This window comes from Anser brachyrhynchus (assembly GCF_964034855.1).
Source record: "Anser brachyrhynchus genome assembly, chromosome: 2".
In the NCBI taxonomy this organism is placed as follows: Eukaryota; Metazoa; Chordata; class Aves; order Anseriformes; family Anatidae; genus Anser; species Anser brachyrhynchus.
In genome coordinates, this window is record NC_137695.1 from 17,339,997 (window position 1) to 17,354,764 (window position 14,768).

At 39.6% G+C, this 14,768-nt stretch overlaps 1 protein-coding gene across 5 annotated transcripts in view; it reads right to left on the minus strand.

The window, feature by feature from the left end:
• Positions 1 to 14,768, minus strand: part of WAC (WW domain containing adaptor with coiled-coil) — a 62,904-nt gene that overhangs the window by 33,113 nt on the left and 15,023 nt on the right. For all 5 annotated transcript variants that reach the window (XM_080583307.1, XM_080583306.1, XM_080583304.1 and 2 more), the window contains exons 4-6: positions 2,812 to 2,918; positions 1,919 to 2,034; positions 1,413 to 1,525 (exon numbers count right to left, since the gene is read on the minus strand). In XM_080583307.1, coding sequence (XP_080439433.1) covers positions 1,413 to 1,525; positions 1,919 to 2,034; positions 2,812 to 2,918 — 336 coding nt within the window. The remainder of the gene's footprint in view (positions 1 to 1,412; positions 1,526 to 1,918; positions 2,035 to 2,811; positions 2,919 to 14,768) is intronic.

The following is a 14,768-nucleotide window of genomic DNA, read 5'->3' on the forward strand; positions in this document are numbered from 1 at the left end:
AGAAACTTGTCTAAAATTACACTGCGATTAATACAGTTGCACATCAATAACTAGAACTGATTGAACTTGTTATGATTAAAAAAAACTCAAGCAGATTAGCATCAAAAAAGGCGAAATTCATTTTACTCACTGACAAATTGCACTTTCTCTGACCTGTCCTTGATTTAGAGTTCCGGTTAGGCACTGTGTTTTGATGAAAGGCTGCTTATAATGAGCGTTACAGTCAAAGTTAACTTTTGAAGTCTCCTAAAATAAATCTAAATCAAAATCTATTATATCCATCTTATATTATTACATCCATCTTAGTGTTAAAAGGTAATTTGCTCCATTTTTCTTTTGTTCATTAAAAATACTGAGCACCAAGTATGATTTAATAGTTTCAAATCATAGCCTTCAAAGGATTCCACTTCAAGTTACTTCAGTACTACCACAAAGAATTACTTCTTAGTTTAATTAGTTCAAGACCACCACACACGAAGTGAGCAACTAATCTGCATCTGTCACATGCTAATGCAAGTCCTGAACATTTTTTTTTCCTCAATTCCTAGATTTTCACGTGTCACAAACCAAGTAGTTACTGAAATATGCAATTACACTTTTTGGTTTAGCACACAGTTTGTTTTAGCACTGCAATACGTTTCAGTATACAAAGAAAAACAGTCCTTTATACACCTCTGCTTTGTCAAGTCCCTTGCAATGCAAAGAAAAGAGAAAAGATACTTTAGGAAAATAAAGTTTGGTTTCTACTTTTAAACCATCTTGAGACGTATGCTACAAAAGTTAACAAAACTAAATCTGCATATAGAAGAACTCTCACCCGTTTCTAGGAAACGGTCATGCATTTCCTAGAAAAACTTGGCAAAGATTAAAGCTAGGTATGAGGAAAAAGAACATTCCAAATAGAAATTCACGGTCTGAGAAAGGCTTTGCTAATAGTACTGGCTCAGTACAAATATCCTTTCAATAATGTATACAAGCTTCTGAAAACCCCGATATCATAATCCATCAAGTTATTTTACTATTTTCAGATGTTAAACCAAGGTTTTAGAAGAGACTTCTTTATTTCTAATTTCATGCTCAGAATTGACAAGTCTCAATAATCGCAACACTTCATCTATACCATAAACCATGCAAGCTTCTATAACTACATGGAGAGATTAAGTTACACAGTGAAAGTTGCAAAAGGAGTACCATGAAAAGCATTAAGCAACTGTTGTACTAATAAATGCTCAGGGTTATTTTAAGGAACATTTGGTAGAGCTGTCCGCACCATCAGCTTTGGCTTTTTTATATAAAGAGGGGAGAAAAACAGTTAAGGAAAAGGAATTATTTTATAAGTTTGGAAAAAAAAACAGTAAGGCAAGCAAGACAAGAATATATTACTGTAAAAAAAACAACAAAAAAACACATACTTCCACTGGCAAACCCACTGGCAGCTGTCGCCTGCATCACCTCTCTTCTGTAATCCCTATCTTTTGGAAAACTGTTAACTGACATTTTGCTTGCTTCTTTTTGCCTCTGCTCTCTGAAGAAAAGAAAACACAAGTTAAGTGAAAATTTACATCACCTAGTGATACTTTCTACCAGTTAAGTTATGTAAGATGAATTAAATCATGCAAATAGGTCACTGCTGCAGATGGGGTTGGCAAACTCCATCTATTGCTTCCTGACACCAGCACTTGTGTTGAAGCCCTGTTTTGGCTTGCTAAGATAGCAAAGAAAATGTGCATTTCCCCTCCCCTGCCTCTGGGATCATCGAGGGATAAAACAGGTGCAAGAGGCCACGTAAGGGTGCAGAAAGACTAGACTTGGACCGCAATCTTTTATAGCAGTAAACTACTAGATAAACTCAACCACTCCCTACATGATCGTAAGAGTATCTGTTCTTTATACATTGATAGTAGACACACACAAATACCTTTCCAGCCATTCTTTTGGTTTTTCCCACTGTGAAACTTCTGTTCGGCAGTTGTAATAGTACTTTTTGCCTGAAGAGCTGATGTGTTCAGACCAATCATCTGCAGAATCGTAAGCCTTTAAAATACAAACAGAGTTGAACAAAAGACTACCCCAGAGTTTTAACATACACATTTAAAACTACGTGGTGTCCTCATAGGCACCCATATCACTGTTTTCCATTTAGACCATCTCTAAATGCCTGTTTCACTTTGGACAGTTTAAAGATATGACCACTATACTCCTGTTGCGTTCTATAGTAGTTTCTTATGTTTTGTTCCCACCAGCATCACCCCCCCCCCCCCAAAAAATATAATAGTATGTTTATTGGGATACAGCAATATCAAGATCGTTAACATTAGTTTTTGCACCTTAGAATTCCTCCATAAACTTTGCAATTACATTATCAGTTTTTTCTGTGCTTTGCAAATTCATCTATTCTGTTTTCAATGCAATTTTTAAGCAAACACCACCCTAACTAGAAAGGCTTAGACAATAAAGTGACTAAAATTCACATGTAGTACATCTTATAAATAATTAAACCTAGACAAGACAATACGATTTTACCAACAAAGTTCATGGAAATATTTTCTTTCTGTATCTACTTCATTTAATCATGTCATATTTTAAATTCAAGACATATACCTCAAACGATTATCAATTAGAACTGCTTTACAACACGTAACAACTGCAGCTTGCGCATGCAGAGTGTTTATAAAATAAAGCCCAATGTTGGATACTTCAATAAAACAGGTAATGTACATCCCCCTCCCCCATTTTAGACAAAGCACTATTTAAAAGCCTGTTTGACTGGGATGATCGATGCAAGGACAAATACCAATCAAAAATACTCACTGCATCAGAAGTTTTGCTTGGATTATTGCTGGGATTAGAAGAATGTGAATTTGAACTATGAAGAGCACTGTGGTTATGTGAATTTTCTTGTGGAGAGTAACTGGTCCCTAAAAGAAAAAAGAACGACAGTTACCATGCTTGTTTTCAAAGAAATTGAGCATCTGCACTCTAAGGAGGTGGGAAGGGGGCACATCATCCACAGCCTGGACCACGACATAGGTCAGATGCAGAAGTATTTTCAGGAGACATACACATATTTCTTCTGTTGCATAAAGGGTAAAGCTCACTTTGTTTTTCCAGTTACAATAATGTAGGTTGTCCTTGCGCTATTCTTACTCTCAAATCTCACTCCACTACAAAACATGTAAAAAAAATATGTAGTACATATTATATGTAAATATGTAGCTACAAAATATGTAGCTTGTTTATTTGCTTTTATTTTTCTTTTTAGTAGGCTGAAAGAATGCTAACGTCTCAACTCAGAAATTAAGAAATATTTTCTCCTCAACATTCAGTTAGAAAGTTCAAACGGGTTTATCATTAGCCCACCGTGTCACATACACAAGGTGTTACATACACAAAAACAGTTTTTATGTACGCTGTTTTCTTAACCCTTTTGAGACTCCCTGTAACTATTTCTATTTATGCATATAGATTAATTTTCCTGCAATATAGGTGCCAACACCTAGATCACTAAAAACGGCCTTTCCCAGAGGGCCACACGCTTCTGGCCTTCGAACAACTGCTTCTCGAGATAACCTAGTTTTCTTCCTTGCCATGATAGCACTCGAGCACAAAGGAATAGCTGGGATATGAGAAGGGAGACAGTTCTAAGCACTTTTTACAACCACATTTGTGCCTCTGCTCAAGTCACCAATTCAACCTGAATGGTTCTAATTTCCAGTTAAACAATCCCATCCATTTACCCTTTGTGATCTTACTATAAACATCCTGCTCTTTCAGGGAATAGGAGGCTGTAGTAAAATTCTAAGTAAGTAAAAACTGTTCAATTTTTCTATTTTTCCTTATTTTTAAATGTTCACATAAATCACACCAAACTAAGAAAAACCTTTTATATTCTTTTTGTCTTTTCCTCTACCGAGTTTTTAAATACCCAAGGATACTACACTAGGAACTACTAGCTTCACACACCGTAAAGCAAACTAAATACGAAGTCAAAGAGCTTTGTAAATAGCAAAGACTAAATCTTATGAGCAACTACAATAAACATCAGGAGCCCCACCAATACCGGAGTAATAGGTAGGAATGAATGGAGCCATTACGAGAAGTTGTTAGGAGCCTTCTGAAAGCTACACACACAGATGATGACCGGTAATATACCACGTACAGCACAGGAGAGATTACAATACAAATTCTGATCTCTGACCCTTCTGACTATGCAAGCACTGACAGAATTACTATTTCAAACCTGTGCCCCCATACGCAGGTTAGAAAAACAAGCATGAAAGAAGTATACCATGACTAACATGTTTAGTCCCCTACAAAGGATAAAGACTGAGTTGCACATACACGTTACTGGCAACCTGAAGCATCAGTAATTCTAAACCTTTTCCCGCACTATTTTGGCTAACAAATATATGTCATTCACTTTAAAGACTGGGGGGAGAGAGAAGAAAAAGGAAGTCTTCTAAAATGTCTCCTAGCTAAAGCAAGACAATTAGGCCTACACCAACACTACCTGGTGTGCTCAGAGCCAGGTGGAATGACATTTATGACTGGGGGGGGTGTCAATCTTGTCAGAGCCATACTCCTATCATGGGCATTGCAAACATATGCATAACAAAAAGTTGAACTTGCATAACATATAAAGTCACATCGTTCACTATAAGTTAGAATAGTCCAGAATTTAGACTTTAATATGCAAAAAGACCAATTCCCTTAAATGCATGAAAGAACGTTATAATTACAAGGCTGTGCTCCACCATCAGCCATATCAACAGAGGCTTGATCTTTTTCAGACTGATTACAGAATGAGATAGATGTTTATTATTTTTGTATTAATCATTCTGTTAATAGTCTTTATTTATTTACTGTACCCTTTCCAGACTCTACTGAGATACAGTTACTAAATATCTTCACGTATTTCTGTAGGTTGTTTACCACAGACACATTAATTTCTAGTATGCAGTAAAATCATCCCTGTTTTCAAAGGAAAAAAAAGATGGAAATTTATCAGATGGCTTGTCTAAACAAATTGTTGCTATCAGCCCCTTTAAAATTTCGGAAAACATGAATATAGTTAATCTACTGTGATCCTCTACTATGGATGCAGTTCCATTACACTATATTCAGCATACTCAAGATGTGTTTGGTGAGTTTTAAATACTATCGTGGTCTAAATAAACAGCCATACTGAATAATCTAATATGCGCTTTCCAAACAAGAGTATGAGCCAACAACGTATGTATTAAATCAATACAATCCTTTAATGCCAATTCTATCCATCCTGTAAACAAATCCCTCGAACTCACAGAACAGCCTTTCAGCCCCCACTTGGTGTAAGAGCTCAGCAGCATTCCCCCCCCCACTTCGCACTGTTCCCTCGAGGGCTTTTTTCCAGCCACGGCCGTGAGTCACAAAGCACCTCCGAGCGAGTATCGGAGCCGCTGCAGCAGTCACACCCACCTACAGCTGGCCCTGATAATGGCAACGCCTGCTCTGCCGCAGTTCCTGCCCGAGGAGCCCCCGGGCCTCCCGGCCCAGCTGCAGCGCTCCTTTTGCAGGACCGCCAGGCTGCACGCACTTGGACTTGCCCTAAATCAGTGATCTGAGCTGGCCCCAGCCGCACGAAAACCCGTTGCGGCCTCTCTGCAATGCCTCGGGTTGCCAGGACAAGCTCCTTGGGCTTTTAGAGAGGCCACTCGTAATTACATACCTGGTGGTGTCTGGGGCAATTACAGAGTGCAATTAGCGGTGCAGCTTTTCCCCACAAACCTCTGTTTAGTTTTATGGTTAATGCCGCTCTACGTTTGGATCAGGCCCAGAACTTCAAGGGAACGAGCACACAGGGGGCTGCCGACACGGTGCTTGCTGCTAGGAAGCTTCTAACACAGAAGCAGCCGAGGCTCTGAAGAACAAGGGCTTTAGGCACTTCATACTCGGTAACGGCTTACAGACCGTATGTAAACAGCAAAAAAAACCACATCGCCAAATTAACCACACACTCAAACTCTGTGATCTCAGTATAAAAAGGCATGCAGCAATACTGTAGTCACCTCTTAGTTCTGACAACTCAGCCCAGCAAGCACTGCCAGCTCAGGTTCCCAGGGACAACTCAGGATCTTCAGAAGCCCACCAAGTTAAAATGGTACTCAAAGAGCGACCCACCTGTGGAAGTCTGCCTCTACCCAGAAGGAGAGATCCCCTCATATGCTGCCTTTCACAATGCCTAACCCCAAATCATTTTACACGGCTGTGACTGTTGCAATCAGCTCTGCATTTCCAAGCTGCACGCACACCAAGTTGCTGACGAGAAGCAGATCACAAAGACAAGATTGCTGAGATTACTTGATGGCCCAGAAACAGGCCTGGTAAGGCAGGCAGCGCTCACTGCCCCTGGAGATGTGCTCTCGTAGCACTTCCCACTGTTTCTTCCTAACAGTTAGAACCCCCTAGTTAAAGCTAGCAAGGCTTTAACTTTCTTAAAAGAGAGGGATAAGGAGTCTTCTGGTTTTTAAAACACTTGTTAGCTCATCTTAGGATGTAGCAATTACAGAACTCCCTATGGAAATCTCTACAGCACTGTCACCGTGACTTTGCTCAGCTCAATCATTTTTTGGGAAGGGGTAAGCCTGGAAAGAGCTATTTCTAACTGCAGATGGCCAAGAAGGGCACAGCACTAGGGTTGTACAGAACTGCAACGGTGCAACTGTGACAGCAAGCCATCACTAACACTATCGTTAGTTATGAACAGGTCACAGGACAGGTTAAGGTTAAATTATCATAATTATCTTCAAGTCTTTCAAACAACAACGAAAAAAACCACCCTCCTCACTCATGCATGAAAATCAGCAGGAAGTACAAAAAGCATGGATCTGGGAACCAATTCAAAAAACAGGCTGTGACTTTATGCCTACTACACATTGGAGGTTCTGCCATGCCAAGTCTCACTTTCACTTTTTTTTTTTTTTTTTAAAAAAGTACTCTCCAGATTCAAACTGCTGAATCAATGACATTTTGATCTGCAATGAGGCTTCAGCACTATGCTGGACTTGGAAACAGACATAATATAGGGTGAAGAAAATATCACATCCTGCAGTATAGTCAACTTTTTCAGTATTCACATTTAAGAAAAGTTGAAATTCTGAGTTAGGTACGGATCAGATACTAATAAAACACCTAATTTCTTTCCCTCCTTCCCATCTTTCATGAACAAGCTGAAATACTTTCCCAAACCTCTACTAGCAACTACAGCATCGATTTGTAACCACCTTAAACCAATTTTCTCACTGCCTGATTACAGGACTCAAACATACCACCATGCAGTCAACGCTTTCCTCTGGCATCCAGGTGTCTTAGCCTAATTAAAACTACTTCTGTCTCATATCATGCAGTATCAACAAACCTCTAACTGAAACAGCAATATCAGAACACTCAGACACATTAAAGTTATCTTCAAAAGATAATCTATAATCCACACCAGCAAATGATAGGAAAATGCTGGCTTACATCCTTTCCAAACAAACACTGAGAAATTAGGCAGTGAACACGACCACTCACCTCCACTGACATCCAAGATTTTGGCCAAGCTAAGTTTACACTAATTGCAGCAGTATACCACTGAACAGTATGTACTATATGTTAGTTAATTTTATACTAACGTACACAGAGCACTTATGATCCCTTTTTAAGGGGAAGAGATACCCCTTTTAAGATAAATACCTTGTTAATATCCTCACTTTTGTCCATAATAAAAAGTATCAGTGCAGATAATACAAACAAAGTTTACAAATGCCCAGCAGCCAGGCAGAGAGCACAAAAACTGCTCCCCAGCAATAATCAGTGCTGTAACTCCAACTCAAAGCCAGTCCTTGCCCTTCACTCCCTCCAGCGTGGAAAAGGATTTAGGAAGGGCTTTAGGATAGCCTTCTGTGCTCAGAAACCAGGCACAGGGCAAGAAAACACTGGGCAGCAGAAAAGCAAGGAAAGGAAGTTTATTCAACTTATTTATACTCCACAGATAGTGTTCTGTGACTCCCCTTTCCATCTCTTTGCTAATAATACAATCCAATTTGTTCAACCAGAGTACACTACTAGAATGTGAACCTTCTCAACAGCACAGACATTATTTGTTAACAGAAGATTTAACAGCACGAAAGTTTATGGTAGTGACGCTTGATGGAGATAACTAATTAAGACTTGTTTAAAGAGTGCAAATGGTACAGCCTTGGTACGCCTAAATTAAGACGTCTGAAGTGTATTTCAGCTAACATCGTTGTTAATTCCACGTAAATCTTTGTGCAGAACACTTTCTAAAGTTCTGCATATGGGAGGGAATAAAATAACTTAATGGGAACACAATACCCAAGTCTCAGCAGTAACTGAACAGCTTATCACAGCCATTTTTATTTGCTACATGTAAAAATAAGAAGACAAAACACAATTTTTCTTCAGTGCATTTTTATATGGCCTGCTGTATTGAAATAAAATATGGCTGTCTTCCATAGGCAACTAAAATCATAAAAAAATGCATTTTTCTAGCAGAGCAATGGCCTCAGAGAATATACCAACTGTGCGGTAACATTTTCCAGAAATTCATAACATACTAAGTTGAATGCACAGTGCTCTGCCAAAGAAAGAAAACACTAGCCTGATCACTCTACTACCCGATTAAATACTCATTATGCCCCCAGAAGTAAATGTTTTACACTGTGAGCAAAATAACTTACAAAGCCTCACTTCCTCTCATGCCCTATCCCTTATCTGGAACAGAGAAGTCTGTGCTGTTCTCTAACAGTTGGTTTTCAGGACAACCCTCCCATTGGAAAAAAGTTATCATCTTTTTCTCCAAGTTACCATTTGCACAAGCTTTAGCAGAAATCAGTCCAAGACCTTAACATGAACAGTCACACATATATGGAGTGGGACGCATTACTAATAAGGGATGACAAGGATACTACATGCATATAGTTTTCTTCAGAAAAACAACATAAAAGTAGGTCTTTCTTTCTAAAATGAAAAGGAACACCTCCAGAAGGAAAAGGCAGGAGCAATAAACCACTGAAAGCCAAGGACTTGCACTGTTTAAGTAATGAAACAGCCAAAGAGCTCCAAGATACTACTGATCATTAAAATGAAAGATTAGCTTCTAATTTTATCTTACACATTACATAACACAAGTTTGCTATCTTCTGTGTAAATTTCTATTTTTAATTAGTTATGTCCAATTTTATTTCAGAAACTGAAGTTTAATTTTTGGCCAAACACTACACACCACTCTAGAAAGAATACCAGTTATCTGCCCATCAAAATCAAAAGCAAAGGCAATAATAAAATGGCTCAAATTAAATTCAGACTGCGCTATCACATATCGATATTCAGGGACTTAATACTCCAGCAGCTAACCAGCAGGCTGCTTTCCTAGAGCTGCACTTTGGTCTGAATGGACCTAACAGCTCAGGTGCTGTGTATCACTGTATCACTGGCAGAAGAGATATAAACCTCTTTTTGTCCAATCATCCCCTTCTAATCTGTTTCCTTCCTTGCTATAGCTACAGCAAAATAATTACAGATTTTTGGGGCTGTTTTCTTCCTCCCCTTAACCCCCAGCCCATCCCCAGTTAACAGTGAGGAATCATTTTTCACCCTGTACACAACATTGAAAACAATCAGGTTCAACGAACAAAGTTCACTGAATCCAGTGAGCTGCTGAAACACTTCACGTCCCAAGGCATTCCTTGTAAAAAGGCTAGGGGATGAAACACGCGTTTCCACTGCACTCCAGAAAAAAATATATATAGGTGCCCGAAAAGTGGAAGATTTGTAGCATTACTACGACTACAAACAAGTTGGCAGCCAAGCCATCTCACTATAGCTTTTTTTTTCCTTTTCTATTTTTATCTCTTGAAATACACAGCAGTTCACACGCAGAACAGTTTTATTCAGGTGCTTTACCAAAAAAAACAGTGATTTCCTCTCTACCTTGGCACAGAGAAAAAGGGGATAAACAAGTGCAGGTTGCCTTCCACGGGTCCTTTCACAACAATTAAGAGGCTATCCAGGAATTCATAGTTCAGAGCAAAGAAACAGAAGTGAGATGCATGAATAAGAAGGGAAAGTGAGTAGCTGGCAAAGACAAATGTGTATCATTTCCATTTTCCAAAGGTGATTTGTTTAAGCTCCTTGACATCACTACACTCCGAGTACTGCAAACAACATTTCCAAGTCTCCTCACAAATAGGTTACGTATTTCAAAGATTTTTCTCTTTAACCGAGTTAATATATATGTTAACTCAAGGTAAGTAGTTGGTTAGACAACAAAAACTTCAACCAAGCTACACAAAACGACTTTCTACCAACTCAAAAATTCAAACTGCTTTGCATAAAGGTTTACCTTCCAAAAAAAAAAATATATATATATATAAATATACCATATTTCCACAGGTGGTGCTTCCTTGGCTAAGACCGTGATCCCCCTAGATCACAAGTGAATTCACCACTGTAATGTAGGTAAGTCTACGTAAACACAGGCACATAAATGTAAAACACTTCTAACGTAGTATGTGAAGCTACCACAGAAGTCTCTCTCCCCTCACAAATCCCTACCAGTTTTTTTTTTTTTTTTAAACAGAAAACATATATTGGCAACTTTCTTGATATCTCAACTATCAAAATAAAAACAGGCAAAAAAGATTAAAGATTTTTAAATCACCTGTAAAAATTTACATTGGTATTATTTCATTTCTGAAAATCAGTAAGCAGTATTATTTGAATTAATTCCCTTGTTTCTCCTAAAATAAGGCAACAGCCAATCAGATCCTAACCTTTCCTGGTAAGGACACCTTAGAGAGACCCAAGAGTTTCTAAAGCAGACCCATTTAGACAAGTTGAAAAGTACACGTTGAATTTAAAGGAAATTAAGAACTGTAAGTGGACACTGAATTCCTCATATTTCCATTTGCTATTTCCTCCCCTTGGATTAGGTCAGCTAATAGAAAACATTGCTAGCAACATCCTCAACACTGCTTAGCATGCCTAAAATGCCTGTCCTGGCATACCTAAGCTGCCTGACTCCTATAGGAGTTGGACTCAATGATCCTTGTGGGTCCCCTTCCAACTCGGGATATTCTACGATTCTATGATCTTACTTGAGATCAATCTGCTTGAAAAAACAGCTTAAGCAATTTTACCCACGTAAAGTGTGAAAAGGTACTGTGAACTTCAGCAACTCAGAGTCATATTCCTGACCCTCTAAGAAAAAAAAGAAAAAAAGCGCCAACCTCCCTGCTATTAGGTCTTTTTAATCTTGCACCACTTGTTAACATTATCACATTTGCGTTAGAGTGGAACATTACCCTAAGAAGTAATTAGATGTAGTTGAGCATAAAGGAAAACCATGCTTTAATTCTGGACTATAGCTCAGAAAACATCTCTCTGATACAGCATAGGAGAGTATAGAAGAGAGGTTTCTGTCCTCAAGCAAGTGCTTTTTCACTATTTTTATTTTCAATTATGACACGCAAAACAAGAGTGTTAAAATGACAGCCAGAACTCTTACGACAAACTAAAAATGATGTTATCTCAACTCCAATGTGGATCTGCACAGCATAAGGGCAATAGGCTGAATTTCCCCCTTCTGAGGCCTTGCCATGAAACCCAAGTGAACAGCCCTCCCACGAAAATGCTGTAATACAGCACAAAGAGATGCAAGTTCTGTGACAGAAGTCTAACAGCACCTCTACCATGAGCTTCCCATGTCAGGCAACGGTATTTTCACGGTCCTGATCAACTCAAAGCAAAGAGAAGACAGCCTGCCACCTCCTCATGCTTTTACTAAAGCGGGGGGGGGAAGCTGACATAACCAAGGAAGAGTTGGACTCCACATCAAATGCGACAATCTTGTTGAAAACATTAATTTGTTAGAGGTTTCAAGGGTGTGGACACATGACCCATGAATACCAAGAAGACTGAGCAGCAAACAAACACCACTCTTTTTATACTGGTAAGAGAGATCAAAACAGCAAAGAGAGGAAAAAAACATTTAAAGGAAGCTGGTGCACAAAAATTGTGTACTTAAACCCTCAACACACAAAGGCAAAAATTCTGTTTGATCAATAGTGTTTTAGAACTAACAACCTTGCCTCTATACTGAGTGCAGTTATCGTGTTTAAGCTATAAAGCATCTTCGCTCAGAAAAAAGACCACGTACTGAACTACTGGTGACATTTTAATGTTTAACTTCTTTAAAAAAAATACACACTTCCATGTCACAATTTGCCTAAAGGGCACTTTCTTTAAAGTTTAAGCAATAGTCATTAGTGAAAAGTTTAAAAAAAAAAAAGATTTTTTTTTTTTTTAAAAAGAAAGAAGCATTTGTTCACCTTCATTTCTTCTGTTTAACATGTTGCTAACATTCTCCTCAAAGAAGGAAGCAAAGAAAGCTAACTTTTATAAAAATCAGCAAGGATATAGCTTCTTTTATTTTACCCTATCATAAAAATGCATTATCCATCCCTACAGTCACGCACAGATTCTGGCCACATGTCTCTTGCAAGGCTTACATTCTTCTTTGTGTCAAGCTTTAGATTTTAATTTCAGAGATGACCAGACCATTTAAATGGTCAAAGTACTCTCTTGAAACAAAAAATGCATGAAGAAAGTTGCCTCCAAAGAAATGCAAGTACACAGAAATAGTAACTACATAGAAATGGATCTCCTTGTGCCATTCAAGTAAAATCTAGTTGAATATATACTACATTAGGTCTTTTTCATATGCATGCAGTACAGTTACAGAAAAATACTCAATTATAGCAAGGATCCACCTACAGAGATTGGATTCCCAGCCAGTGTCAGGCTGGATGTTTAGCGTAGCTTAACGAAGGTGCTGTGCAATACAATTCTCTAACATGTAAAGCACACTAGATGACAATTCTTCCCTCCTCCAATTGAATACTTCTTAAATATATATATATATAAAAATCAACTGATCTTTCCTGGAATTTCCTTACTGGATGAAATCCCAGGAAATCCTTAGTCTCCACAAAAGCTAAAGGTATGTTTACAAACTGAAGATACATTTTACGATTCCCTGGTTGCTGAAGTGTCTCATTTATTTCCCTAGCTAAGTAAACACTCTCAAAGGACTAGAGAGAGATTGCAATCATTAGTACAGACAGTGTTTTGCCAGAAAGAAAGGTGAACTTGACATCACTTGAACTGGAAAACGATCATATTATTTCTCATATTATATCAGGTAAATATGGTATTCTTTCAGAAGAAGTGAGAAGATTGTGTTAACCTGTCAGCTGCAGGTGCCTGGATAAGCAAAGTACTTAACCAGGAGGTGTGTGAATGCCTGCTGATGTCAAGGGTGACAGCTGACATGAAATCACCAGCAGCCAGAAGAATGTAATTACGTGAAATTACCCCATTTGTTCCTACTGCGTTTAAGTGCATTACCTAATTTGTATAGAACCTACGCATAAACGTGCGTTACATGGCAAAGAGCAAAGTCAGGACCCTGAACTTCAAAAGAACAAACTTGCAGCTCTTTGAAGAATTAGTGGATGGAATCCCCTAAGAAGCTGTCCTTAGGGACAGAATCAGAGCTGGCAAATCTTTAAGGACACTTTTCTTACAGCACAAGAACTCCTCATCCCCCTGTGTAAGAAATCAAGCAGGCAAGGCAGGAAAACAGTACAGCTAAGCAAGGACCTACACGTCAAACTGAGGTGCGAGAAGGAAATGCAAAGGCGGTGGAAGCAGGGATATGTGGCCTGGGAAGAGCACAGGGATGACATCCAGATGTGTAGGGACGGGACCAGAAAAGCCAAAGCACAGGTGGAACTGAACTTGGCAAGGGCTGCAAAGAGTAACAAGAAAGGGTTCTAGAGGTACACTGCTCAGAAAAGGAAGGCCAAGGAGAGTGCACCCCCTCCGATAAATGAAAAGGGAGAAATGCTAACAACAGACACTGGGAAGGCTGAGGCACTCAACAACTTCAGAAGAGATGGATTTGAACGGTAGAATATTCAGTGCATAAAGAATTGGCTGCTTGGCCACAGCCAGAGCTGCAGTCAAAGGCTCTGTGTCCAGGTGAAGGCTGGTGATGAGTGGTGTCCCTCAGGGATCTGTCTTGGGACCGGTGCTGTTTAGTATCCTTATCAATGCCATAGAGGGATGGAGGGCACCCTCAGCAAGTCTGAAGATGACACCAAGCTGAGCGGTGCAGTCAATACAATAGAAGGAAGGGATGCCATCCAAAGGGACCTGGACAAGCTTGAGAAGTGGGTCCACGTGAACCACATGAGGTTCAACAAGGCCAAGTGCAAGGTGCTGTACCAGGATAATCCCAGACAGGAGCACAGACTGGGAGAAGAGCTCATTGAGAGCAGCCCTGCAGAGAAGGACTTGGGGGTTCTGGTGGATGAAAAGCTCAACATGAGCCAGCAGCGTGCTTGCAGCCCAGAAGCGCAACTGTGTCCTGGGCTGCATCAACAGATGGTGGCCAGCAGGGGAGGGAGGTGGTTGTGCCCCTCTGCTCTGCCCTTGTGTCCAGGTGTGGGGCCCCCAGCACAAGAAGGATGTGGAGCTGTTAAGAGAGGGTCCAGAAAAGGGTCATGAGGATGATCAGAGGGCTGGAGCACCTCTCCTTTGAAGAAAGGCTGAGAGTGCTGGGGATGTTCAGCCTGGAGAAGGCTCCAGGGAGACCTCATCACAGCCTTTCAGTACTTAAAGAGGGCTACTAGAAAAGATAGAGAGCAACTTTTTACATGGGC